The sequence below is a fragment of the Chamaea fasciata genome, unplaced genomic scaffold, assembly GCF_029207755.1.
Source record: "Chamaea fasciata isolate MVZ Bird 193981 ecotype frontalis unplaced genomic scaffold, bChaFas1.0.hap1 SCAF_7, whole genome shotgun sequence".
NCBI classification, from domain to species: Eukaryota; Metazoa; Chordata; class Aves; order Passeriformes; family Sylviidae; genus Chamaea; species Chamaea fasciata.
The window spans coordinates 23,682,362-23,708,406 of NW_027094092.1; the positions used below are offsets into that span (position 1 = coordinate 23,682,362).

Genomic DNA, 26,045 nt, shown 5'->3' on the forward strand with positions numbered 1-26,045 from the left:
GAACGAACTCACGGACAGGAGCCGAGTTCAGGGCTGGGCCAGGCGGGCAGCTCCTCCCAGGGCTGCCTCTCTCCCGCCCCCGCCACGAGGGGGATCCTGGCCAGGCAGACTTTCCTCAGTCCTCTCCTCAGTCCACGGCTGCAGGCGCCCCCCAAACGTGCAGGTGGGGGGAAACGACGACGGGTTCCAGCGGTGCCCTCCCGGCACCCTCCGCCGACCCCACCTGCCAGGGCAGAGCCCGCTCCCGTTAATTGGATCAAGGGCCGGGCGGCGGGGGCGGGGAGGCGGGAGCCGCGCCGAAGCTGCCCCGCCGCTGCCATCGGAGCAGCCCGAGCCCGGGCCCGCCCCGCGGGAGCTGCTGGAGGCGGGGTGGGACCCCCGAGTCCCGCGGCTGAAATAGGGGGAGGGCCCAACCCGCGCCTCCCCCAGGTGGCCGCTGCCCGCCGAGCGTCTCGCCGCGCCGCTCCGCCTGCGAGGTAAGCGGCGGGGTCACCGCCGCGGGCTCCGCTCCCCCGGGCCCGGCGCCTTTCGGACCTGTGCCCCGTGGGGTGCCGGCGGTCCTGGCGGCAGAGCCCGTCCAGGTCCCGGCGCCGCCTTCCCGTGGCGGGCAGCGTGTCTCGGGACGCGCTGGCAACTGTGAGGGAAAAGTTTCCTCATGGAAAGGGGGCGGGTGGGGGAGGCGGTACCCGGCTGGGCGCTGGCTGTGGGCAGGAGGGGACTGGGAGGCGGCTCGGCGCGGTTCTTCTGGCGGCGCAGCGGAGACCCCCGGTAGGTGCGGGAGCGGCGGCGCGCGGGGCTGGGAAGGGCGGCGGGGCTGCGGTCCCGGCGGGTTGTTCGCGAGGGGCTGGAGAAGCTCTCGCTAGAGCTTCGCTCCCTTTGCGTCCCTGAGCTTCGCCGGGTGCCCCGCCGCTGGCCTCCCGCGGCCGGCGCGCTGCCGCCGCCCCGTCACTGGGGGCTGCCGAGGCTCCCCCTCCCTCCCTCCCTGAGCCCGCGCCTCCGCTCTGCCGCGGGGACAGGGGCCTCTTTGTGCTGGGTCCGCGCAGAGCCGCTTCCCACTCTGAAACCGGAGCCGCGGGCGCTGGCAGCGCTTTGGAGAGTGGGGATAAAGCGGCTCCCAGGACCCCCTGGGGAAAGGGGCTGCGCCGGGGCCCACGCTCTGGTCCCCTGTCGCGGGTGTCCGTGTTGCCGGTCTGTGAGCCGGTCTCCGGGCAGCTGGATGGAGACGTTCGGCAGATGGGACAGTTCTGTCCTTGTTTGTCCTCTTTCTCTCGTCTGGCTGCCGACAGCAGGGAGGGGAGGGCGAGGAGCACGCACCAGCGGTGCTGCCTGCGGCCGTGTCACTGGGCCCCTGGCAGGCTGCTGGGGTTACCGTGTCCTCTCCAGCCTAGGGCAGGAGAAAGCTGATAAACAGGGAGGGTATTAGTGGGCCTGAATATCCAGTGCTTGAGAAGACAGTCTGATTTGTCACTGGGCAAGGGAGGAGGGTTCCATGATCTCTGCAGAGCTATCGATAACTGAAGCTAGCGTGGCCCAAACACATTAACCTGTTCCACCACTTTCTGTGCCAACTATGTGTTCTTTGCTTGCTTCAGTTCTTCAGGCATGCAGGAAGGCTCAGGGCTTGGTGGGGCGGGCGAGGTTAGCTGACCACCACCGGACACTTGTTCCTGGCCCTAGGAAATAGTCTGCCCTTCTTGTTCACTTTTTGACCCTCCTTACAGAACTGGTGCTCCCTACTTCCTGAAACTGCAAATGAACTTCTCTCCCCTTCAAATCAACCGCTGGTCTAATTCGCACAAAAGAAATTTCTGATACGATGGTAATTGATTGCAGTACAAAACCCAAGCAGAGCCTCCCACTCCACCCTGGAACTGAAGTGTCACTAAGAAGTCACCAAGCCTTTCAGAGGGTGACTCAAGTCATTCTCGGGAAGGAATGAGAGCAGAATGCACAACTGCACTGTGTGGGCTAAAATGACAAGGTCCAGATACTTCTTGCTCCAGGTGTGAGCTGGTCTCTGGGTGGAGTCAAAGTGGAGCTTCTCCCCAGGAGTTGCATAACTGGGCACATTCTTTCATGCAAGGATTCACCTTTCCCTGAAGTCCACAATGTGCTTTGTATGAGATGGAGTCTACTTTGATAGTGTTCTGTGTAATTAATGGTATTTCTCTAGAAGTTCCCTAATATGTTTACTAGATTGTCCTTTGAGTTGCAGCTTGGAACAGAATGAATGTGTGAGCTTGATCAGCTGCCTGCTGCATTCCCTATTCTGTGCATGGTCTATTGTATTGCTTTATTGCCTTTTTTTTTTTTTCCTGACCTGTGTGTTTGAGCTTCTCTGGCTTGCCTGCACTTGTTCAAGTGAAGACTGTCTCCTTCTCAGGCTGTAAAAAGCAGTAACTTCAGTGTGTCACCTATGTATAGGGCTGAGAACAACTGCCCAGCTGGAACTCTATTATCAAATGTCAATAAGTGAATAGGCTTGTGTGTGACTGGACTACGCCAAAATGCTGCAGGTCACTGCCAGACTGTGTGTGTAACCAAGTCATAAAAGCCTGAATTAATTTCTTCACAAGGTAATGACTGGTGCTTTTAATCATTTTAGGTTTTCATGGATTATACAAGACCTAACCTGAATCTTCTGGGCTTTCCCTGGATGATCATGAATTTTCAACAAAAAGAAAAATATATATCAGAGAATCAATATACATTTACATACACACATGCATATATATATATATATATATATATATATATATATATATATGCAAGATCAGTAATTCAATAATGGGACTTCTTAGGAGATGCAAAGCTGTAAGAATGCCTTCACCACCACAACAGAGTGATAGGAACTTCTGTCAGAACTCATGATATCAGCAAGTGTGGCAAACACTGTATACTCTTTATTCTGGCCACCTCAGGGGCTGGAGATTATTCAGTTGTTGTTTGAACCATTTGGTCTGTGTCATGGCTGGCATCCAGGGATTGAACTGGGGACCTCAAAAGCTAAAAGTATCTACTTGTAGCCTGAGTGGAAAAAGCTATACTCTTGATCAGAGTGCATTAATAAACTGCCTCTATTTTTGCCATCAGCTGATCAGTGATCTGTGAATTTGGGCTGCTCTTGAGAGTTCATGGAGAAATGCCTGAACAATAGGAGAGCTGTTTAAGCCCTTTAAGGAGCTCTTATCTTTTTAAAACAGACTTTGTGATCAGGCAAGCTGTTTTATCACTAGTTATTCAGTGCAGTGGGTGTAGAGGGTACTCTGTGAGAGGCAACTGTGACAGATAGATTAAAAAAAAAAAAAAAGCCTTAATATTTTAGCCGAAGACTTTAGTGGATGGGTCAGAAAACAGTGACTATTGTATCCGGAAGTTTTCATGAAGAATTTAGGATTTTGCTCTCTGAAGAATTACAAAAGAACTTGGCATCCTTGGAGCAGTTAAGAAGCTGTTCAAGTGGTAGCTTTTTGCCACTACCTTGCAGCATGGTGATCACTGTAATTTAACATCAAAATGCACTCTGTTTGGGCACAAGTTTTTCCAGCAGCACAAAGGAAAATGTCAGTGCAAAACCTGGTGCATCCTCTGCTGTAATCACCCAGCTTTGTTTCGGTGACTGGTACATTAGTCTCAAGTTCCTTTATGCTGAAATGTGGGCTGAAGCTGGGCACTGCTATAAGGCAGTAAATGTGACTGGCATCCTAATCACATTTGAGCCTTCACTGGTTTCTCCTTGCTGTGAATGGGACGATGGGAATGAGCCTTTCAGACTTGTGATAGCTGGAATTTGTGTGTTAAATCTAGTGATTGTCACTGGGCACTGTAGTTTGTTGAAAAGGCATGTGAGAGATCTCCATGGTACCGGGGGCCTGGATCCAGAGGCATTAGGTTTGTGTGGGATTTTATGCTCTCTTAATAGGTGACTGTGGTAGGACTGTTTAATGCAACTAAGTTTTTCCAGGCTAGAGAAGTTAAAATTGCTGCAGGCAACCCATAAGTAACATTGCTAGCAAGTCTCCAGCCTCCTCAGTCCTGTCCCTGCTGTGAGCTTGCCCAAGCTGTGTCTCTCCTGTTTGCAGGAAGATAAGGTACTTGCCTTTTGGGCTCTCAGGGACACAGTCAGTCCTTTCAGTAACCTATAGGTGATTTTCTATTGGTAGTAACTTCCTGCCATCCCTCAGTGCAATACCCCTGCTGCTCAGCCAAACCTCTCCCACTCCTGAGGGTGCTAAGCTGCACCAGCTACAGTACTGCTGTGCAGAGCTCTGAAGTGGCCTTGCTGCCCCTTCTGACAAGGGCAAGAAGCTGTCCTGGAGGATTGGGAAAAGATGCAGCACATTTCACTTCTTGAATGATTACAGGTGTTTACTTCTGTGTCCTGATGTTTGCAGTCAGTTCTGCCTTGTGTGAGGACTGGTGAGCTGTGGTAGCCCATGTGAAACTTGCTGTTGACTCCAGCAGGCTTCTATTCCAATGCAAGCAACCAACTAGGGTTTTGAGCTGCTTCGAGAAGCATTGCAGGGAAGTAAAGCTCACTGGATCACCTTGTTGTGCTTGTGGGCTTTTTAAAAAGCCTTGCAGTGTTCTTTCCTCGCATGTCAGGTTGAATCCTGAGGACCAGAAACTAAAATCATTCCTTTGGGCAGTGGACTGAGAAAGCAAATGACATTCCAGTGATGCTGAACATTAAAATCTATCCTGTCACATGTGCGCTTTGGGCTGACTGCCCCATCTGCCTCTGTTCTCCTAAAGTATTTTGAAAAACATTTGGGATATAAAGTGTTAATAGTCATGTTTTTCAGCCTGAGATTCAAAATTTCATTTTAAGAGGCACTACTGATAGGAAAGAGCGGATTCTGTGCAGATACTATGAAAGTAGATAAAAATTGCTCCATGACATGCAGGGCAATGAACTTCAAGAAGAATGTGTGAAGTATTCATGGCCTTTCAGTAGAAGAATTTCAGTATTTCAGTACTTAAAAGGAGCTTATAAAAAAGAGGGAGAGCAACTTTTTACATTGGCAGATGGTGATCAGACAAGGGGGAACGCTTTTAAACTGGAGGAGAGATTTAGATTAGATGTTGTGAAGAAATTCTTTACTCGAGGGGTTGCTAGAACAGGTTGCCCAGAGAAGTTGTGGATGCCCCATCCCTGGTAGTGTTCAAGGCCAGGTTGGATGAGGTTTTGAACAACCTGGTCTAGTGGGAGGCATCCACACCCATGGAGATGGGCATGAAACTAGATGATCTTTGTGCTCGCTTCCAACCCAAACCATTCTATGAAGTATGAAGCTCCACAGTGCAGGCCAGTTCCTAATGGCTTTCCTACTTCAACCTTGTTACCTGTGTTTATCTCTGGGAAGTCTGTCAGAAAGGTGTATGAATATGTTAAGAAGTGGAATACCTTCAAAGTGGCTGATCCGCCAAACTCTTCCTGAACCAGGAGATGCTACAAAGGAAATGTAAGTTCTCTCCAGTCCACAGAGCAAATGATGCGTTCTTTTCACATGTCTGGTCCCATAAAAGACTATGCAAAATGACTCTGTGTAAAAGCTGCCCTACAGTCTTTCCAGTTCATATTCCAAAATGGTATTGAAATCTGCCTTAAGTTGGAGTTGTTTTTATGCTGTTTAGATTTTCCTGCATAGTAAACCTAGGTCTGGTAAAAAAAGGTGAAAAAAGAGCCGTGCTATCAAAGTGGAGGAACTGGTCACACCTGGAACAGAAGTAACGGGTGTGATGCTTTAACCTCATTCTTCGTTACCATAAGAGATGCCCTAGCACTCAGTCTTATCTTACTCGGCTCTCAATTCAAGGAGTTGGTTGTATTCCCTTCTACAGACTGTTTGGGACTCAAAACTCTGCAGGGAACTGGATGAACTTCAGAAATGCCTTGAGGATGATCTTTCATGTTTTTGTCTCCATTATATGAATATTTAGAAGGAAAGTATTCACATAATAAGCAGTTTTAGTAAATCAGCTTTTACCATGTAAAACCAGAAATCTCTTTGATGCAACCATAGATAAAGAAATGCAGTACTTTGAAATAATTTGCCTTGTGATTGTCACACACTTGGTCTGAAGGACAAATTACTTGCCAACTCTTATCTCCCATTCCCCTTCCTCAAAAAGCAGCCAGTGGAAAAGACAACTATTGATAAAGGAAACCCAAAAGTTGCAGAACTGCAGATGAGTTAAAAACTCACTGTGGCTTCCAAGTGGGAGAAGGGAGCAGAGAAGGCTGGAGACTTCTGACTGCTGTGCAACCTAGTGAAGCAAGAAACCACCAGAATCTCAGTGTTAGAATGGAGCTAACTGGCTTGTGGCTCCCACAAAGGTTGTTTGATTGCACTGATTGCAGTCTGCTTCCTTAGGAGTTCCTAATGCATTCATGTAAACTTGATCCCTGCTCTTGGCACTGCAAGGTGATTCAATCACAGGAAAATATTCCAGTGGCAGGAACTTACTGGAGTTTGCCCCCCTACCCACTCCCCATCCACAAGCACAGGGAACACCCCTGAGCACCACTTCCATTATTTCTGCCTTTGTTATTCAGGGTTAGATCAGTCCAGGGCATTTTATTCTGTTTGGATCAGTGCTGTTCATGTAAAGATCCAAACAAACCAAACTTCTTACTCCAAGCCTAGTTGGAGAGGGCAGACTGGTCCAACCTGCTACTACAATAACTTACCTTTACTAAGTTCCAGGGAACTGTGTTACAGGATGGACTATTGATCTTACCAGTCAGTAAGTGCAGAAAAAAAACATTACCAGGTAAGATGTAGATTAAATCCTGAGAATGTTTGCATTCAGTGTGCATTGAGACTGCTGAGGAGGGATATACTGGCTTTGGCTAGAGCTTTAAACACCTGTTTATCAGTGATTTAGGAAGAAAGAACTTTCAGTTGTTTGGGGTCCCATCTGATGAAAAGGGAAGTGCATGTATTTGCTGGCAAGCTTGGTGTTTGCTTGCAGAGACTGATGCAGCAGGGTGGGAAGTACCGTAGGAAATATCCAGCATAGAAGCAAACAAGTAAAGAGGCCAGGGACTGGGACAGTAGCAATTATAGGTTCTCAGTATCTTGTCTGGATTAAAACCTTGCCCTGGGAGAGTGGTAAGACAGGGAGCATGAGAGCTGGGAAGTGGGTGTGCTGTGACTAAGGAGTGGAACAGGAATGATGCTGTTCACAGGTCTAAGAAAGCAGCTAGGGTAGTGCTGTTCCTGGTAACTTGTATGTGTGGCTTCTTACTAAGCTGTCAGCTGCAGCTGCTAAACACACAGACACAATATACATATTTAAATCATTCCAACAACCATTTTGATAAAAATGAATATAGCCTGTTGCCCTGTTTGAGTATGGTACACAATGGTTCGGCACTGGCTTCTTCCCTCCTTCAGCTCTGTATTTGAGATAATAATTTATCTTTTTTTTTTTTAAGACAAAGAATGACTGGGAAAAAAAATGTAACACATACCTTGACAGCCCACTACATTCCTTCATTAACATTGTCTCATGCTGTCATGTTAACCAGAATAGATCTGTGTTCCTGTAATATTAAAGATCTCCTACATCATATTAGAAATGAAAGCAGATTTTTTTCCTTTTCTTGGTAAAACAATTTTTGCCTGGTAAAGCTTTGTCAGACAGGAATCTTAACCCCTAGATCAGCAGCAATGTATTAGTAGAAGCCTGTCTTGTAGCTGTGGCTGCTGACAGGGAATAGCTAATAAATGTAGAAAAGATTGAGTTCTTCATGAACACTTTGAAAACAGCCTGGAGTGGCACATGGGGAATGTCTGTCATCGGTACATTAGCTTGGTCTGAATGTGAAGACTAAGCTAAAGAAGCTGTGGTCCGGACTCAGGGGGTCAGCCTGTCAAGTGGAACAGGATCCTGTCTGTGTTTTAGTACTTTGGTATAATCATGGAGAATTTTGCTAGTGGACAGCCACATGATCTCTAAAAAATCATGGGCTGGGAGATGGGCTTCTGTTACAGGCTTGCACAGAGCTGAAATGACCTCTGTGTGTAGTTACTGTTCTGCCTGGTGTCTCTGACCTTTCCCTGGCTGGAGAGATGAGCTGAAATCTTGCTTGAAACTGTATTAGACAGCCCTGGCAGGCTTCAGTCCTTAGGGAGAGGCTGGGAAACACTGGGTTAGTCCCTTTCCCAGTCAGGTGACTGCTGAGGGCGTGACACTGAAATAAGATAAATACCTCTAAGGAAAGTTTTGGAGGATCTTCATGTTACTTGGCATCCTTTCTAGCAGTATACAAGAACTGTCCCCTGTTCAGAAAGGTGAGTAAGCCTGTAAATATCAGACCTCCTATATAATGGCAGTGGAGATCGTTACTGGTTCAGAGCTACTGGATGTGCAATTCCAGAGATGGTGAGTCTGGGAAGGCCACTCTGTCCCATGCTCCATTTCATTCTCTCTGTTGGGGACCTTCCTAGCTCTGCTGTACCAACAGCAGTCGTGTTTGTTACACTGCTGGAGTGACCTGGAACCTCCTGGCTTCAGCTCTCTAGTTTCATTGTGACAAGTTAAAAGAAAAAAAAAAGAAAAGGGATTTCATGCTTGTCATTCTGTAGGGGAAGGGGGGCTGCCATCTTTTTGTGTATTTGGATTTATCTGCAACCTATACCAGAGTGCCAGTGGTTTTGGAGGGAAAAGAATACCTTGACCACTGTGTGCTGTACAGAAAAGTGACCTGGGAATGAAATAAATTGGTTGCAGAAAGTATCAAGTTCCTGCCTTGTGGTGGTAGTTGTCTTGAGGTGGAAATTAGTTAGTAGGAACCTATTACTGATTTAAACTTTGGCTTAGCTTGGCTTTAGCACCTATATAGAAATAGATCCACAATAAATATGTGTCTCCTCCAAAGCCTCAGTTACTAGATAAACGTAACTCAGTTTGTTCCTGCATGTGTCCGCATCCAGCATTTGCTGTTGTAGTTGGGAAAGGGAAGAGGAGTTGGGCAGAAGACCTTGTGTGGTGCAATATACAAGCTTTGTTTCTGTGGATGAATTCCTGAAGGGCTGCAGCCCTTTGAGCCCTTCAGTAGAGTTGAAAGGCTTGATCTTGGGGAACTTAAAAAAACAAGTGCTCACAAGGATTCTCAGAAGGCAGTCAAGCAATGCACAGAAGTGGTGCCTTGGGCATTTGGAGGGCTGGAAGTACTGGAATGTGGTGTAGATGGAAGAGAATTTCTGTGGTTTACCTGCCTGAGGGAAAGCTTTCAATAGAAAAGAGCTATTATTACCTTTGGGTCTAGAAGTTTTCTTTGTGAATCAGGACCCTGTTGCACAGATACTGCGAAAGCATGAAGCAACAAGGCACACCCTACAATGCATAAAGGTTTTCACATGTTTTTGAAAGGGAAGCCTGACACCTTGGTCTGAGGGCAAGGATCCGTGGTCTGAGATGCATCCCTGACTGGACCCCAAGTAGGAAAAACAACAGGGCTTAAAGGCAGAAACAGCTCTAGCACAATGAGCCCTTTGGTATTTTCCTGAGTGGAGCTCAGTACCAGTGAGACAGTCATGAGCCATTCCACCTTTCTGCAGCTAAAGAACAAGAAGCATTTTTTGATAACTTAATAGGGAGTTGATAGCAGGTGTGGTCTAATAATTATCTTGGCTCCTAAGTGAGAGCAGGTATGTGGGGGAAGAAGGGAGGTATTTTTTTAACACAGCAGGTGGAAATAGTTGTAGCTGTCATTTGCATGGTTCAGTTTTCCTGATGTTGCTAGTTGTAGTGGTGCCTTTATCCGTAATCCTCTGGAGGTGTGAAATGAATAGCAATGTAGTCACTCTTTCTGCTACAGAGACCTCATCTTGCAGGAGCTGCAGTGGGGTCTTAAATAGCTCTTAATTGTGAGAGCTGATAAAGAAAGGTGGGAAGGTAAGGGTAAACATTCCTTTGCCCTGCAAATACGATTTGCTAGATAGCCTCCTCTTAGCAGAGGTGGCAGTGGCATCAGGAGGAGTCGTGTATGTGGTGCTGGCCCACATAAAACTCTCGTCGACCCGACAGAACTCCAGCTCTGTTGCTCATACTATACAGGCTCTGCCAGCCCTCCTGAATCATTGGGTGGCTCTTGCTGAATGAGGCTGTCCATGAGGTATCCCTGTCATCTTTACTTTGCTGTAAAACAACCTCCAGGCTTTGGCACATGTATTTAGTTTTCCTGTCAAACTTGGGTTTTCCCCGGTCTCAAACCCTTAGTGGCTCACACCACGTGGTATTTCATGAATAGATAGGCATGAAGGGGTGGAGTGACAATCTACTTGCTCTTCTAGGGCTCACGGTGACAGCAGCAGCTGTTCTTTTCAGCCCCTCTGTGCAGTACTGAGTACCTTCCCTATGTCTGCATGCTGATCCAATTTGATCTGCTGACGGACATGGGCTCATGAACTATGTAAAGTCCAGAAAAAGCCCAGCAGGAAAGGGTCCTTCTTGCTCTTTGACCTTTTTGTTTCTACCAAGCTGGATTTTTCTGGATTTTATAAAGGCTATACAACTGCTATGGAAATATGTACTCAACTGACTGCTGCTCAGGTCATGGAGATTAACCTGTAGAAATATTATACCACTTCATTGTATTTTCCCCCCAGCTACTGTGCTGATGACTACAGTAAAGCCTTAAGCCGTGGCATACTTTGCCACATGATGTTACAGATGCTGAAAAAATCATATGCGTTTAAAAGCAAGTTGAGGAAAATAATGGAAGAGAAATCTGTTGAGTGCTCATTCATAGGTGGCACATCCAGCTCAGGGAAGTTCCTGTCAGCAAGTGGTTAGAAGCTTGGAGAGCATGCAGGGAGGCATCATGTATGCTTGCTCTGTTGTCAAAGTGAGGGAAGGTATCTCCTTTTGGCTGCTGTCAAGAAAGGCTATGAGGCCATGATAAACCTTAGTCTGATCTAGCACAGCTACTATTATATTTCAGAGCCTGTTAGGGATAGTAAATCTGGTTATTTGAGTTGGTAACTCCTGAGGAAGCAAGGAGATGTGACTCAAATTCTAACATGGAAACTGTAGAAAAAATGGATTCAGGTTTCAGGATGTTTGTTTAGCTTGTCCCTCAAATGAGCAGGCATATACTGCCATACAACAGCTTTCCACATTTACCCCCCAAATTCTAGTACTGTGTAGTCAGCCTGAATTGGAAACCAGAGATGAAAGGCATGTTTGTGATTCATTGCTTCCTGATAAAGTGGAGATGGGGGAGTAGCGTGGAAAAAGTGATACAGCATTCATGTATCATGTACAATTGATCTATGTCTTCATCAGGAGAAAGAAAGGAGGGGTTTTAAGTACACTTGTACATAATTTCATGAAGTTTTTTTTTTAATCATAGCAATTTCAGAAATGTTTTGTCTGGTTTTACTGGGGACCACTAGAAAGCCTTACAAGGTTTTGATGAGCTTTAACCTTGTATCCAGTGACCTAGAGCACTCAGAGTCACAACTCTTCTCCTCAACCTCTTGCCCTCCCCTTCCTCACCAAAAGTCATTAGTTTGGAATAACCCACTGTGCCTTCCTTCCTTCTCTTTCCCTATCTTCTTTCATTTCTTTTCAAAAATGGTCTTATCATCTGGCTAAAAATCCCACTTCCAGGTTTTGCAGTTTCTACTCTCAGCTGCCCTAACCTTCCAACATCAGCTGAGTGCATATTGGTGACTCAGAAGGGATTTTTTTTGCTTGTCTGTAGTTGAGGTTTTTTTAATAAACTTTTTACACTGAGGTAAATACCCAGGGATGTAAATGTGAGATAAACAAAAAAGCCTTATTCTGCCCTTGCTTCTCTTAGCCTCTGCAGATCTTTTACTTCTCTTTGCTCTGTGGAAAGCTAATGACAGTTACCTGTACCATACAGCAAAATAAAGTATTTTTGAGAATGTGATGGGAGCAGCTTCCAGAAGCAAGGGACAGAAAAGCTCTCCTGCTAGAGGGCCACATCCTACCAGTGCAGTGCTAGGTGTTCTGCTGCTAAAGAGTCTGCAGACCAGAATATGCATTCTGGTGAGTTTTGGTGGCTTTTTCTTTATGTAGAGTTATCAAGTTCTTGACTTGTGCATAAATCTTCTTCGTCTTTAGTTAAAAGAGACTGGAGGAGGTATGTGTGTGTCCTTCCCTCTTTCTCCCCAAGGCAGTGGTGTGTCAAAGTATATGCAGCAGGGCATGGAGGTGGTGGGGTTTGCTAAACGGGACACTGTCCAGTGAGGGGGGACCAGGCCCCACGTGGGGTGCCTGGGATCTGTGCTTATTTTAGGCCTTTCTGGCCCAGGCTGTTCCCTGTGCTCAGCTGTTGTGATGCTACCTTTCCTGTACAGTGCTGTCAGCCACCCCAGTGTTTCTATTTTAACTCTCTCTGGGCCTAGATCTTGTGACACAAGGATTTGGCATCTCTCCTACGTGCTGGAACATGGCATCTTGGGAGGCACAGTGGCTGCAGCTGCTATATCAGAGGGTGCCCCTCCTCAGTAGTTGGTAGAAAAGGGACACCCGTAGGACTGCAGTGCATCAGAACAGGCATCATCCCTGCAAAGGAGTGTCTGACTGTGTCCACCTCTGTCTCCTCCAGTCTTTTTCCAGAGTCTGAAGAGCTTGAGACGCACTTGCCGGCTTCCCACTGCTCCCCTGCGGCATCTCACTTTCAGCTTTCAGGTATGTAGTTACTGGGGCCAGGAGTAGAGCTGCATGCCCTGGAGGCTGTAAGATGGCTTTGCAGTGAGATAACAAACAGTGGGTAGGGAGGACAGGGACTGCTGGTGGCATAGTGGAGGAATTAATTTTTCAAGGTTCATGTACCTGAATGTCATATCCTATTTAACAACTTGCTTCAGTGACTGGAATTCAGCATTTTCAGCCTTCTGAAGAAGGCCAGAGGACCAGCATTAATACACTTCTGACATACTCCATGGGATGACACTAGGCAAACACAGCCAAATGTCAGAAGTTCCTGAAGTCTGGGTTGGGGCACTTCACTGTGTGGCTCATGCCACCAAGAAGGATTTGCATGAGGTGGGAGTGTGGACTCTTGACCTGATCTTCATCTCTGCTGTGTGCTCTGTGGGCTGGCAGAATGAGCAGATACCTCTCTGGGGTGTGAGGGAAGCTTTTTATAACTAGGAATGTGCAAGAGGAGAAGTGGCAGCAAAGGCCATGCACGCTGAATTAACCTGGGCTTGTCTGGAAAGAACTGGGTTTGTCAGCAAGTGACTGGGCTTGGGTCCTGTTACTCCTTCTCTCATTCTTGCACAAGAACAACCCTGAACCTCTCCCCAAGGAATTCATAGTGTTGTACCACATCAGGAACAAACTGGCAGTGCAGGCTAGCACAGGGGAATGGGCAAAAGTTCTGAGACAGTAGAGAATGATATGAACCTTTTACCTTCCAGCCTAGATTTTGAGCCTAATGCAGGGAGTGTAGTGAAAAGAGCAGCTGTGCAGGGATGTTTCTAGGGAAGCAGTGCTGCTGGGGTACCAGGCACATGTACTGTGCTGCCATTTGGCCGGGTACGCCCCAGCATGTTTCTGTACTTCTGCTCAAGCCCAGCTCAGCCGGTGGGCAGCTTATAGGGCTCCTCCCCATTCAAGACATGCCTGCCTGCTGACTGTTCAGCCTTGTTTTCCCCAGTTAGTTGTTGTAATCCTGTAATCCTGAGTCATCTCCATTGACACAAGACTTATTTAAAATCTTTCAAGGCAGATTTTAAATAGCTTCAGCTACCTCAGTTTCTTGAGGGCCTTGGTTAAGAAAGGAATCTCTGCAGAAGTATTTGGTGCTGCTGAAGAGTGTTGGATTCATGAGTATCTCCAATATGTGCACAAGGTTTGGCAAGATTGTCTTCTACAGAATCCTTTCCCAGTGTGTTACAGGCCTGCCAAAGAGGCCTCTTGTCTGCAGGGAGGGAGGAGGCCAGTTCAGCCCTGGGCATCTCTGCTGGACCTTGGCACCTGCAGCTGGAGGGGCACCGATGGCAGTCCTTGACTGCAGGGCAGCAAGTTGGGCTCCTCCAGCTCCGAGAGTCATGGAGAACTATGCTGTCTGCAAAGGCTCAGCCAGTGCTATGTTTGAAATCACTTTTCTCTCTTCTCAGGTTAACTGAAATCTGCAAACATTCCCTGCTGCAAGAAAAAGAGGGTGATGTCATCAGAAGATGATGCTGGTGGGGAGGCTCCTGGGGGCAGTTTCTGGGAGGTAAGGAAGGATAATTGGAGTGTGAGGGAGGTAGGAGTGTCATCTTACCACCCACTGGTGGAATTAGAGGGTTGAGTTCCAGGTCTGTGGGTGACATGTTGCCCTTGTGGAGTGGAAAGGAGGAGCTGTGGGAAGGTTCAGTACCATGCTGTGTGTTACTGCAGGGAGTAGTGACTCTTTCTTCCATAGACACCGTGGAATGAGAGTTCCTTGCTCAGCTGACATTGATCTGAGCTGTGAGAGAGCAAAGCATCTCAGCTTCTTCCCTCCAGTGCTGCCTCTGCCTGAGACTGCCAAAGGGGGGTCTGAGCCCAGATGCTGGCTTCGGAAGGGCCCGTGTTCCCTCCCTGTACAATGATGGAGCTGCTCTTGTCTGTACTGAAGGAACATGAAAGTCAGTGTGGTATAAATGATAATGCTGTGTGACATTTCAGGCTGGAAACTACAAGAGGACAGTGAAACGTGTGGATGATGGGTACCGGCTCTGCAATGACCTGATCTCCTGCTTCCAGGAGAGAGCCAAGATAGAGAAGAACTATGCCCAGCAGCTAACAGAGTGGTCCCGTAAGTGGAGGACCAATGTGGAGAGAGGTAAAGTTGGCTTATTAGACTGGGAACAGGAAGCAATCATTGTACTCCCCTCTTTGAGTGCTCTCTCTTACTGAGGTGACACTGTTTCTTGAGGGACAGGCTTTCCTTCCCCAGGAAGGGGGATGACTTTCTTGAGTGTCTTTTTTGTGTGTTTGCCTGTTTTTGTAGTCAGTCCTCTGATTCACTTGGAGAGGGTTCTCTTGTCATGTGCTTGGTTATTAAATAAATCTGGGTGCTTAGTTTGGTAAGTCCTTGGGCAGTCCATGTCTTAAATTAACCTGGAGATACCCCCCTTTTAAGGATGGCTTAGCTGTCTTCTCCTCCAGTGTGAGCGTAACTACTCTGCTGTGATTTAGTGGCAGTGTGCTCAAACTGTCTCACAAAGTAACAGGAAACAATGGGACAGATGTCCCAAAGGACCTGCCGGCCTGTGGAGCAGAAGCCTAGCCTCAGTCATGAATTAATGTTGCTGTCTGCTCTGAAGCTCAGGCCAGATTTGGGAAGAGAATTTTCTACAGAAACCTTCTTCTAGCAGGCACCATCTGGGACAGCTGAGGCTGCCCAGAGAAATGCTCATCTCATCCAGCTTTTAACAGCCAGTCTAGGTGCTGCCTGGTGGGACTGTGGAGACCAGTCAGTGCTGACTTATTTGATGGGGCAGAATTAGGGAAGTGACTCCATACTGGCAGATGTATGTAGGAGGAAAAGAATCTGCATTCCCTTCTGTGGGCAGTAAGTATAAGAGCCCCTCTGGTGCTTGTTCCTGCAGGTCCGCAGTATGGTACTCTGGAAAAGGCCTGGCATGCCTTCCTGACAGCTGCAGAGAAACTGAGTGAAATTCACTTGGCTGTCCGGAACCACCTGGCCGGTGAAGATTCGGATAAGATCAAGGCCTGGCAGAAGGAGGCCTACCACAAGCAGATGATTGGAGGCTTCAAGGAAACAAAGGACGCAGAGGAGGGGTTCCGCAAGGCCCAGAAACCCTGGGTGAAAAAGATGAAAGATGTAAGCAAAGTGTGAATGGGGATAGAGAGATAAGGATAGTTGAGCTGGCTGCCTGATTTCAAGAGCCACTGGGCAAACAAACTAGATTAGCCAGAATAGCAGAGTATTCCAGGGAGGGAGGGAGGGATGTCTCAAGGGTCTCTTGTTCTTGTGGGTTTATAACTTCCCTCCCATATGGGAAGACTTTGGTAATAAGTTCTGTATTCCTGAACAGCAGGTGAGCACTGAAAAAGAGATCATTTGAAGGTACCTCTTCCCACTGGACCATTGTTTAGTAAATGCCAAATTGGCATTCTTGTTAGGTTGCTGCAGACTAACAAATGTTAACATGCCTCCTCTGAGTATTGGAGGATCAATGTGGGCAGGATCATGGCTTTTTCTGCTTCCATTTTCCTACAGGTGGAGACTTCTAAGAAAAACTATCATGCAGCCCGGAAGGAGGAGAAAACAGCCCATACAAGGGAGAACCATGCCAAGGCAGACTCGTCTGTCTCACAGGAGCAGATGCGCAAGTTGCAGGAGCGGGTAGAGAAGTGCGCTCAGGAGGCTGAGAAGGTGCGTGTGTGTTGTATGGACGGGTCAGCAGGATACTCCTTTCAAGGAAAAAGCATTGGTGGTATTGTCCCTCAGTGAAATGACAGCTGAAGCCTGTAAGAAAATGTGAAATCCCATCATCTGATGTTTTAGTGAGCTGGACTGAGACTTCAGTAACTAAGGTCTCTGTCTTTGGAGTTGGGCAAGATCCTGATTTATAAATAAATTTAAAATAAAAAAGGAAAAAGTGTGTAGGGCATTTGGTGCAGGGTGTGCAACTTGTAGAGCTGAAGACTCGGCTACCAAAAATAGCTGATTTGTCAGTCCACAAGAGGGAAAGTGTGGAAGGTCCTGTGTGGAAGAGAGTAGTAAGGAGAAATAGGGAACTTGCAAGAACATTAGGGGAGCAATGGACAGGGACATCAGCTGTGGGATTTCTTCCTGCTTCTCTGGTGTGTTTGTTTAGCAGTGCAGATGGGGGAAAAAACTTGTCAGTCCCAAGCCAGAGTAGGGAGGGTTGTTACTTGTTTGCCATCAGGGCAATACATCTCACCATTGCCGTGCTCCTGCTACAGTGCAAGGATCAGTATGAGAAGATGCTGGAAGAATTGAACCGCTACAATCCCCGCTACATGGAGGACATGGAGCAAGTGTTTGAGGGCTGTCAGGAGGCAGAGCGCAAGCGATTGTGCTTCTTTAAGGAGATGCTTCTGAATCTGCACCAGCACCTCAACCTCTCCACCAGTGAAAGGTACTGGCCCTGATGCAGAAGGGAATTCTGCCAGCCTGGAGTGCTTAGGCTCTGGTGAGGGGTGCCAGTTCTGGTGTCGCTGGAAGCTGCTTGCTTGCATCAGCAGATCTCATTCCTTCCCCTTTCAAGTGTATCTTAGAACTTGGTCTCTTTAGAGTGACTGGTGCTGGGATCTGTGATTGTAGACAGTGCCACGCTCCCCAGAGTGGGTTTTCTGCCTTCAAACCCTTCCTTTTTCACTACTGTCGAGTACTGTCCTGTGTGTGTACCTCTATCCTATGAAATGTCTCCATGTTGCAATAAGTAATCACAGGCTAAGGAATGTAGATCTCTTGCCTTCTAGTATTGATGGTTATTCCACCCATTTTGCCCTTAGTAGAGAGACCTTTTGTGAAGCAGTGCCTGTAAGCCCACAAGCTGTCCTAAGTAGAGGTTACACAGGGCTATCAGGCGCAGCCAAAAATTTTCTGTGCCCCTTTTATGGTAGAGGCAACAAATCTGAGCCACCTCCCTGTCCCTGTGCAAGACTGCTGAGTTATTTCAGTGCTCACCCAATCAGCTGTGCTGAGAGCTGACGCTTGTTAGGCACTGCCACACCAAAAAAGCCTGTCCCGTTTGCAAGGCTGACTCTCCAGTAAGGGAAGCTGTGTTTTCCTTGGGCTGAATAGGTGCTGCTCTAGCATCCTTAACCCAGTGGGATTGAGGATGCTATGTAATTGTGCATGAGGTTAATCTCTTCCTTCCTACTTGGCTTTTGGGAAACTGCTGAGGGATTTGATTACTGGTGGTTCTGTCTGTTCTGGTTGTAGCTTTCACGCGTTGTATCGGGATCTCCACCAAGTCATCATGGCTGCAGACAACCAGGAGGACCTGAAGTGGTGGCGCAACACTCACGGGCCAGGCATGGCAATGAACTGGCCTCAGTTTGAGGTGGGGCAACATTCTAGAGTGTGTTAATGCTTTTTCCAAACAATCAGCTGCTTATCTGAAACTGGCCATCACTAGTGTCGTGTTGGAAAGACTGTGTCTTTGCTCAGCAGGCTCAGGATGTTGGGCTCTTCTGGAATTGTATTGCAAGCTGTCTGCTACCCAAAGGGGCACACGTAGGCTGCCAAACTATACTCCAGCCATCCAGCTGCAAAGTCAAAGGACAGGAGGTGGTGCTCAGGGCTGTGGGACAGCTTTCTGTGATGATTTTCTCACAGCCTCTCCTGTTGTAACAGTATCGAGCCTGGGATTCAACAGAAATGAGCCTGCTATACCAGCAAGGCTATTGAGCTGACCAGTTCAGCTGCTACTGAAATACAACCTGGTCTTCTGTTGTTCTATATTGGGCAGAAAAGATGCACTGAGCTTTTTGATCTGAGTGGCTTGATGGTATTACTGGTTTTCCCTGGACAGGAATGGTCCCTCGAAACACAGAGGCAAATCACCAAGAAGGAGAAGAGTGACAAGATGGCTGATGACGTCACACTGACCAGCATTTTGCCTGCACGAGATGGTGTTGTCTCACAGACCCCTGTGAAGACAAGGTAACGGCTGAATTCTGATGCATCAGGTTAGGAAGAGTACAGTCCTGCCTAGGGTCATGAATGAGTTGGATTGATAGGAGTAATCACTTCCTTAATTTCCTGTCTCTTGCCCATGGCCTTACCTGTGGCACCCTGGAAAAGGCCATGTAGAAAATGCCGTTTAGGATAGCTGTTTGGTTTTGGGTTTGTTTTTTTGGGATTTTTGTTTGGTTGGGGTTTTTTTTTGTTTTTGGGTTGGTTTGTTTGTTTGTTTGTTTTTTGTCTAGCACATTCTGCCTAACAAAGTGCCTTCCTAGTAAAGATCCTTCTAGTGACAAGATTTAACCCAGTCTGACTAGTGTTGTCTTATTCTGGCATGCATTTCCCCAGTTCTTCCTCCCAGACAGGGTGAAAAGAGTTGAGAGTTGTGTGGTTTCCTAAATGAAAGCAACGAATTCTTATTGTTTTTCCCTGGTATGGTGCTGAGTAGTACTTGACAAGTTTGGGTGTAGCTGCTTCCCTTGCCAGGAAGCAATCCTGGAGAACAGGGAGAGGCAGAAGAGACTCATCCTACTGTTCCAGTAGCTGTCCTGCTTTAAAAGGTAGACTCTGGCTAAAGTGAACCGAGCAGAGAAGAATGGGGATACAGTGATTTTTCAAGGCCACTACTGTATTTCACAGTCAATTGGATTCAGGGGCCCTATTTGCCAATCTACAGGTTTTCCTATCAAGAGGAGCAGAACAGCCTCTTCTATGACACCCTGAAGGCACCAGCCCATGTGAAGTTAGTATGGAACATAGCCCCTTCAGGATTTTTTTGGGTTCCAGGTGTCTGTCCTCTGCTGTTCTTCCCCTCTGCTCTTGTCCCTGACTTGGAAAACAGAATTCCAGACATCTCTTCAGGATGCAAAACACAGCTTTTCCTCTCTGTCTTCTTGGCTGGAATAATTCTGGATGCAGCTGGGCTCTCCAGTTAGGACTGGCTTTCCTTGTGTGAGAGGGTCTGCTAGAGTAGGAGGAGGTCATGAAGAGTGCTGCATGTGTGTGAAAATCCTTTGAGAGCGAGTTGTCCTCCTGGCCCTCAGGGTTCTAATGCTGGGCTGCTTTCAACAAAGTCTAGAATCTCCTGGGATCTCTCTTCCCTGTTTGCCCTCGCTTGACTTTTGGGCCTCTTGCACCCTGTCCTATAGCAGAGCAGTCTCAGGGGGAGCCAGGGTGGTGCATGATTCAGGAGGACGTGGGTGAAAGATCAATCTACTAACAACTGTCTTGTCCCCTCTCACCTTCTGCACACACAGCGGAGGGAAGGAAGACATTTCAGAGTGGTCAGATGAGGACACTCCCAAGAAGTGCCTGGATGCCAACGGGCACGAGGAAGACCTAAAGGTACCAGGAGTACGGGTACGAGCACTCTATGATTACACAGGACAGGAGGCTGATGAGCTGAGCTTTAAAGCAGGTACAGAAGCACTAATCTCTTACTAACCTTTCACTGTCCTCACGTGGGCTCACTGAATGATTGAAACACTCTGTAAGAATTGGATGTCCACTTGAAAACTGACATTTATTCTTCCCTTGGTCTGACCACTGCCAGCTCCTTTGAGGTGGATGACACAGTGGAAAATCCAGTTTTTTCTAGACCAGAAGGTAGTGAGGCCACATGGAAAGAGACTGTCTAGGCCTTAGTCAGAGAGCAAGGGAGAGCAGACCCCTGCCTCTTCTAAGGGCATTTATTCCGAATTGTCTTGAACCTTTATTAAATGCTTCTCCCTTGCACCTTTGCTACAAAAAGTACATGGGTGTTCTGGATTGTCTTTTCAAATAATGTGAAGGTAGATATTTTGGGAGAAGCTCACCTGACTGACATGTACTACTGAAGGCAGAGGTCAGCTGGCAAAAAACAGCTATGCGAGCTGTTGCTCAAAATGGCTATTTTGAGAATGGAGATCCTGGCTTGCAGCACAGGATTGAGGGCTGGAGCAAACAGACTTGTCCTCTTTTCTTCCTTTAGTTAAATTTAAGTTTGCATGTGCCCTCCTCTCATCTTCAAGTGGACATCGTGATCTTGGGAGTGTCTCTGATCTTGCATGTTTTAAGTTTTACATGGTATCTCTGTGCTACACCTCTCCAAAACACACCCACTGAAAGTCACTGAAGTCCTTCAGTAGCAGGGCCTTGTGCCTGAGGCCAGTATCTGTGCTGCAGTGTTACCATACTAGTAAACTTCCTAATGCTAACTTGATGCTTTAAAATATCTTGCAATATGGGTGCTCTAGAACTTGACTTTGTTCTTTCCTTCCACTCAGCAGATGGAATGGGGTATGACTTGTTAGCTGTAGTCATCTCCTTTTTGAATCTGCTCTGAGCAACACATACCAGTAAGGCTTCAGCTTAACAGCAGCGACTTTCTGAAACTCTGGCAGTGTGGGATGTGCCTGTTGATGCAGTCAGACCTCCCCCTCTGGCAGAAGTATGATCTTCTACTGGTGGAGCAGGGGATCTTTCTGCCGCTTCCCAAAACAGATGTGGGAGTGTTAAAAATCTTTCCTGGTCGTAGTCTGAGAAATCAGTTGATTTCATGCCTTACTGGCCAAACCAGACACTCCATCATGGAAATAGGCATTTTGGGTCCTAACAGCCAGAGCTTAGCAGCTTCTTGGGTATTTCCTTCCCACTTGCCTATCAGAGGAACCACTAAGAAGAAAGTGTCTCAGATCTGTCTGATCACTCTTGCTTGTAAGCATGGTCCTTAGGGTGAGAAAAGCAGGCAGAACTATAGGGCACAAAAGATTTCTGATGCTGAATAGAAGAAGTGAAGGTCTGTTTAAGTTCACTGGCCAAGGTGATAGAACTGAGTGTAGATATTGAAGAGATCAGTGATTCTGGCTTTGATTAAACTGCACTATGATAAGGGTGTTGATAAGGGGAGAAGAGTGTGATGATTGAGACCAATAGTCTTGTTTTTTATCAAGTTGTCTTCGGTGGATAAAAATGCCATGCTACCTTTCTCAAGGCTGCCTCCTAATGACTGTTCTTACTTTTAGGTGAAGAACTAATGAAGATTAGTGAGGAAGATGAGCAGGGTTGGTGCAAGGGCCGACTTCTCACTGGTCATGTTGGACTCTATCCTGCTAATTACGTTGAGAAGGTTGGATCATGATTGCTGCTGCCCCTCCAGTGCCTCACAGCCGTACCAGCATCTCCTGCAGAGGTCACTGGGTCACTCCTGGCCCCAGCCCACCTGTGCAGTATATCCAGCAGCTTCTGGACTTTAAAGGCACATATTCCATGTAACTAATGCTTCATTTTGAACATCTAGATCTGTAGGGATTTTCTAAAAAATAAATAAGGATTAATAAAGACTTTTCTGAGCACTACAGTAGTGTAGGAGTGCAGAAAGAAACAGATCCTTTTGACTTGCACTCAGTGAAAGGAGGTAAGTGTTTTCCTGGAGCTCTATAAAAGAGAGAAAGCACACTTCCTTGACTTCAATGCACATGCATCCATAGGGTGTTGAGGTCTGCCTTGCCTCCAGGCTTTCTGCTCAAGGAATTTGGGATATGCAGAGTAATAGGGAACTTCTACTATTGTTTCCCCTTTTTAGTTCCATCAAGCTGACTGGCAGAAAGCTCTTTCTTCTCCCATGTCTTTTATAAGTTTTCAGTATCCCTCACTTGCAAGCTTGTTGGCTTCCCTGGTTAAGGCAGCCGGAATAAGTGATACAGCTTCAACCCGAACATCCCTTTTCACTGCCCTTACATTTATTTGGGATAGCCCCAGGAATGAAGGATAGTATAGCTGAGGCACAGGAGAAAAGCTTCTGTCTTGCATGGTGTGGCTGTCTCAGCTAATGAGTTGTGAAGAGACCTGTTGTGCAGCAAGTTGGAGTTGACTGAATGCTCCCTGAGCTAAAATGGACTTTGACACATGCTAAAGGCTGGTTTTAACAAAATGACAGCCACATTCCAGTGCTGTTCTGCTTAGGATTCCTAAATTCACTTATGTATGTTGGGGTTTCTAATGCATCAAGATTATTTTGGCTACACCTCTCTTTGAGAGCACTTAGTGCACAGCAGACTCTCTTTTTTTCCTTTCCTATATCTTCTTGACTTACACAGGGCTAGAAGTGCACTCCCTGCTTTGCCAAAGACCCCTGCACTGTGATGAGGGTTGCACTGTGGAAGCTGCCTGCTGGCTGGCACAAATTACCCTTAGAAGGGTAACTCCCCTTTTTGTCCTGAGTTGCTGCAAGTGCACTTATGCCCAGTTGTTAAGTGCCATTCAGCAGGGAGGATGTATCAGACATCTTTCTCTCACCTGTCCTTCTGCCTTTGAAAGCCTGTGAGGCTGCTGGGAAGACCTGGCATCCTGATCCTAGTGCTCTGCATATTCCAACATTGGCACTGATATGCCCAAGAGCTTGAGGGAACAAAAAACTGGAAAAGCTCCCATTGTTGGAGAAACAAAGGCATACAAGCAGTTGCTTAAAAATGGCTTACTTATTACATCTGCTTGAAACTGCTGCTGAAATGCATTTTGAGTTTGTAGTAACCTGTAGTGCCATCCTTATTCTGGCCTAGCAAGTGTGAGTGACCTGGCTGAGTCAGACTAACAAAACTCAGTCAAGCCTCCACCAACCACTTGGGGTGAGCTGTGTCAGAGCTGTTTGGAAAAAGGGTGCTACACATAAGGAAGTTTGAAGTCATGGATGAACATCAGGATTAAATGGCCATTATTGTGTTTACAGCAGCTGGCATGTAGACATGCCAAAATGTAGACTGAAACGGAGGGGATGGACACACTCAAACATTCTTAATTTATGAAGATGGAAGTATCACAAGCATCTCATTGCTTGGCTGACAACAGAAGTTAAGTTTTTACACTGTACTGGATGCCTTGAAATGTAGTCTGCCATGGACAAAGAGATGGGAGACTAATGCTATTTAGTGCTTTTGTGAGACCACAGAAACTTACAGTTGAAAAGTTTTGCTAGAAATATCCCTAGCACTGTACTTCATAAGGCTAAAGCATTCTGCTCAGAGTCTATTATGTCATTTCTCAATAAAAGAGAAGGTATTTCCAAAAGGCAATTAAATATCTAAGCAACAGACATTAAAAATGCCTGGATTTAGCCATGAATTTAATTAGTATTCTAGGTATCTGAAGATGCCTCTAAACCTATGCCATGTAATTAGAGGTGGTGGTGTATAAACACTTGGATTTATTTAAAGATCCAGTCTCTGCTTTCAGTTCTGTGGCCCAGGTAAAAGTATCATTAGTGTTGTGCAGAAATTGCAAGTGTTCCACTTGCTGACCCACAATGGAATGATTTGCTGTTCCTTTGTCCTAGTACACGTGAATGTGAAGAGAGCCATGCCTGCCAGGCTTCTGAGAGAACTGAGACTAAAACAGCACTAAAATGAGCTGAGATGTCCTACAAACAATACAGAAGTTTCCCTGATTAACCTGCATAGTTCAAACATTATTGCTAGACTTTCATGTAAGGTCAAAAAATGGCAGAAGGGAGCTACAGAGAATAACATGAAAAATTGACTTTAACTCCTCTTCTGAGTTCTAGTCAGGCTGTAATTAGGGATGGAGCTAGGTGTGGCCAGAATGTGCTAAAGGACAGAAATGTCCAGTGGACAAGACCTCTGATTACAGTACAAATAACCTGAAATTCCACAGGACAAAGTCTGAGCAGACTTGTTTGTCCTAGGAAAACATGACCACCTGACTATAGTGGGCTGCTTGAAGGTTTCCAGAAATACTGACATACTGCATCTCCTGTGAACTAGTTCCCTAAGGAATGTTTACACATCAGAAATGCCTGCCAAGAGCTGAAGTAATGGACAGCAGACAACACACTGAGAATGAAAAACTGCTTGGCTGGACTATACCTCACAAACAGGCATGGCACTTAGTCCTGGCTACCCAAAACCATCCGGATTAGTAAAAGAGAGCCTGTGGTAAAGAGTAAAGATTCAGCTGGAGGGAAGGAGGGAAAAAAAGCCCCAAACAAACCCACATCTAATGATCTTATATTAAAGTAATAGCTCTGCCTGGATGCTTGGTTTTCCACAGGAGCAAATGAGGTTTTGTTAACCACAAAGGTTCTAGTTGAAACTTGCCATCCATGCCACACCAAAAGTTTTGTGTGTGAACGGAGACATGTACACATAAACTAATTGCTGTGCCTGAATTCCAGAAGGCCAGTGAAGCCTGTTCTTCCCCCATGGTTTTTGTAAAAAAAAATACAAATGGATCTCTGTGCCTGATGGGCAACACAGTGAATAATTATCTAGTCATATTCTATTTTTTAATAAAGCCATTCCTTGTGGAAAGCCCATACACCTGTGGTATTAGCAGATAATTCATTTGGTTCTGGCATCTTCCTGGAAAAGAATTTCGGAAGTAACATGCAAAGCTTGGATTTCCTGTTGATGAATTTTTGAGGAAGAGGAAGTTAAAGATTCTCTATGATGGATCACACCCATTTCCCAAAGTAGCAGCTGAGCTTGCCTAACCCAGTAATGGTTTTGCCCTGCAAGTAAAATCTGGGTCACAGAGCCCAGGGGCCAGCTGTGCTGTGGGACGGCAGCTGAATTGTGGTTAGCCTCCAGCTCTGGTGGCACTCCCACAGCCCTGCCTGGAGCTTGGGGCCATTGCTGCTTCAGTTTACTTTCCATCCCACTTCCCATCCCCTGTGTCCTTGTGGCTGTTTTGCTTGGCACTAAGCACTGAGGCAGGTGCAAGTATGTGGCAATCCTGCACAGAGATCCATCAGTGCTGTTAAAAATTGTCCTGCACTGCCTCTGCTCCTGCCCTGTTAGCAGGTGCAGCCCAAGGCCACAGCTGTGAGGCTGTGGAGCTCAGCTCTGTTGTCTCCCACAGGCTCCCCCGACTGCAGAGCAGGCTCTGCGCGAACTGGAGCTTCCTTGGTTGCGTTTGTGGAGCTGCTGGCATGCTTAGTGACAGCAGGCTGCAAAAATCCCTTCTGCTTGTGAAAAAAGCTGCTGTTGCAGTCAAAGTGGGCTTGAACACTCCACTTAGACCTGTAGGTGATCATTTCTAGGGTAAGTGCATTGAGACCAGCTGCTGGCAGATCATGGGGCTGAATGTGAGACAAAGCCAGTGCCACAAATCCCATCTTGACCCATGGAAGGCTGGCAACAAAGGCTGTGCAAAATAAACAAGAATAGTAAGGCAGCATGATACAAGGCAAAGTGTCTTCAGAGGGACCTTGCACCAAACCAACCCAAAACCAAAACATAAGATACAGAAAAAACAGAAAAAAACTTGCAACCATGTGTCGAACCACTGCCCAGGTCCAGGCTACAAGGAACTGAAAAACTCTGGGCTGCAAGAGAGTGAGACTTTACCAAGCTACCTAGATTCTTAGCAGATCAAAGAGGATTAATACGAGATGATGAACAAA

General features: G+C 46.8%; 1 protein-coding gene across 3 annotated transcripts; it reads left to right on the top strand.

Annotated features, from left to right (window-relative positions):
• Positions 1-383: 383 nt before the first annotated feature.
• On the top strand, positions 384-24,956 carry PACSIN3 (protein kinase C and casein kinase substrate in neurons 3). Of its 3 annotated transcripts, none has more exons than XM_066187961.1 (12): positions 384-476; positions 12,596-12,678; positions 14,115-14,215; positions 14,650-14,806; positions 15,576-15,811; positions 16,211-16,366; positions 16,921-17,096; positions 17,906-18,026; positions 18,498-18,628; positions 19,326-19,391; positions 19,906-20,066; positions 21,652-24,956. In XM_066187961.1, the coding sequence occupies exons 3-12, from the start codon at positions 14,162-14,164 to the stop codon at positions 21,765-21,767; spliced, it is 1,374 nt and encodes a 457-aa protein (XP_066044058.1). In that variant the 5' UTR covers positions 384-476; positions 12,596-12,678; positions 14,115-14,161; the 3' UTR covers positions 21,768-24,956. The 3 variants fall into 3 exon arrangements, with proteins under 3 accessions (XP_066044058.1, XP_066044060.1, XP_066044059.1); XM_066187962.1 differs by lacking the exon at positions 384-476 and adding an exon at positions 688-768; XM_066187963.1 differs by lacking the exon at positions 19,326-19,391 and having other exon boundaries at positions 385-476.
• Positions 24,957-26,045: the final 1,089 nt, after the last annotated feature.